Raw genomic sequence first — 1,637 nt, forward strand, 5'->3', positions numbered from 1 at the left:
TTCCTTTCAGGCAGATTGTTCTTTGAGACATCCGTTCAAGACCCATTCGTCATATCCGATTGTGTGCACATTTTGCGACATGTCCAAATTTCCGAATATCGCAAAACGGGCACCGTATTTTCACAACACATTCACAAGAATTGTTCGCTTCAATATTCACGAAATTGAATTGGATGAAAATTTTTTGAGCAACAAATTGAACTGGATTGCTAAAGTAAGCTGGCGCATTCGTGCGAAAGATGCAACGATTCAAGATTCGAAATTTTTTAGAGTACGGTATTTAAATTTCGAAAAATGGAACCGATCGTTTTTGCTGGTTTAATGTTTTCCGTGCATGTTGGTGAAGACAGTGAAATGCAGGTATCACTGCAATTTGTTATGATTGATTATGTTATGTTTGATTGGGGGGAAAAGAAAGGGAAACGGTTTTTATTTTGACATTTTAGATATGTTCTTATGGTGTTGCTTTGACGGGAAAAAGTTTAGTTGGACAATTCAGACAAAAAGAAAAACAGAGAGATGATTTTGTCGAGGAGTGAATATATATACATATATAACAATTTTCATTGTTTTCAACAAAAAAATGAATTATAAATTTTAAGATTTTCCAAAATTACGATAGCTGAAACTGCAGCTTCTTGCAGCAACATCAGCAGCGGTCGTTGGTCGAACCAGTCGAAGCTACCTTGGCAAAGCGCCTGCGAAGAGTTGGAAAAAGCACCAGTACCTTACCCTATGACCGTGCCGGAGACGTTCATCACCGCCCTGCTGGAACCACCGCTTGGCATGCCGATCACCAGCTATTTGGGATATTATGATTTCTTCTTCATCCGTGAAACGACGGCCGTTCGCGACATCGGTGGCTTGGAGGCGTTTGTCCAAATCGCGTTGGCTGAAATTTTGCACGTCGTCCAAGCGCACGTAACCGCCTTCGGCGGCCAAGGGATGGTCTCGTTCAAATTCAGCGTTACAGAACTTTCGTACGGGTTAAGTAGAAATCAAGTACAATTCTTGATCGGCATAAGCGGTGATATTGTCACCGTTTTGAAAACTAATTGAAATTAAAATTTGCCGACAAGAATTTCCTTATTCAAAAAAATTTTTTTTCATCATTTCTTTTTTTGCTTATATAATTTGATTTATCTTTATTTACTTATTTTAAAGAGATAATTTTTTTTATTAAAAATAACGCTTATTCGTGAACTTTTTAGTTCCTTTATCAGTTCATGTCAGAGACGGAACTTATCGACGACAGTTTGTTAAAATGTCGTCGTGTGGAAAAGTCAAACTTTTTAATTCTTAATATCACTCTGATATGATTTAAAATCAAGCATGCCAAACGCAGATCATTCCGCCTAATAAAGCACGTATTTATATTTGTGCAGTAATATTTCAAATTAACTGAAACTTTTTGTTAACAACTTTGATGAGAATGTAAATGAAGTTGATGAGAATGTGATAAAGTTGTCAATCATGAAAGTTTGATAAAATTTGGAAAATCCAATGGAAAAACAAAACGAAAATGATGGAAACGTTTATTTATACAATAGCACTGCAGCAGTGGTTTGGCTATTTCAGTTAAAATTTTTCAATTTGTTCACCTGGATGGATTTGCACAAAATTTATTTGCATGTTTT

The 1,637-nt window shown here is 36.1% G+C and overlaps 1 protein-coding gene across 1 annotated transcript; it reads right to left on the reverse strand.

Annotated features, from left to right (window-relative positions):
* Nucleotides 1–572: 572 nt before the first annotated feature.
* Tsp_12923a (hypothetical protein) lies at nucleotides 573–975 on the reverse strand (the record flags this gene model as incomplete). The annotated part of the gene is made up of 2 exons (XM_003368785.1): nucleotides 573–698; nucleotides 733–975. Coding segments are annotated over 2 exons (369 nt in total), but the record flags the coding sequence as incomplete, so codon positions are not given.
* Between the last annotated feature and the right edge of the window lie 662 nt (nucleotides 976–1,637).

This window comes from Trichinella spiralis (assembly GCF_000181795.1).
Source record: "Trichinella spiralis strain ISS 195 chromosome Unknown Scfld1892, whole genome shotgun sequence".
NCBI classification, from domain to species: Eukaryota; Metazoa; Nematoda; class Enoplea; order Trichinellida; family Trichinellidae; genus Trichinella; species Trichinella spiralis.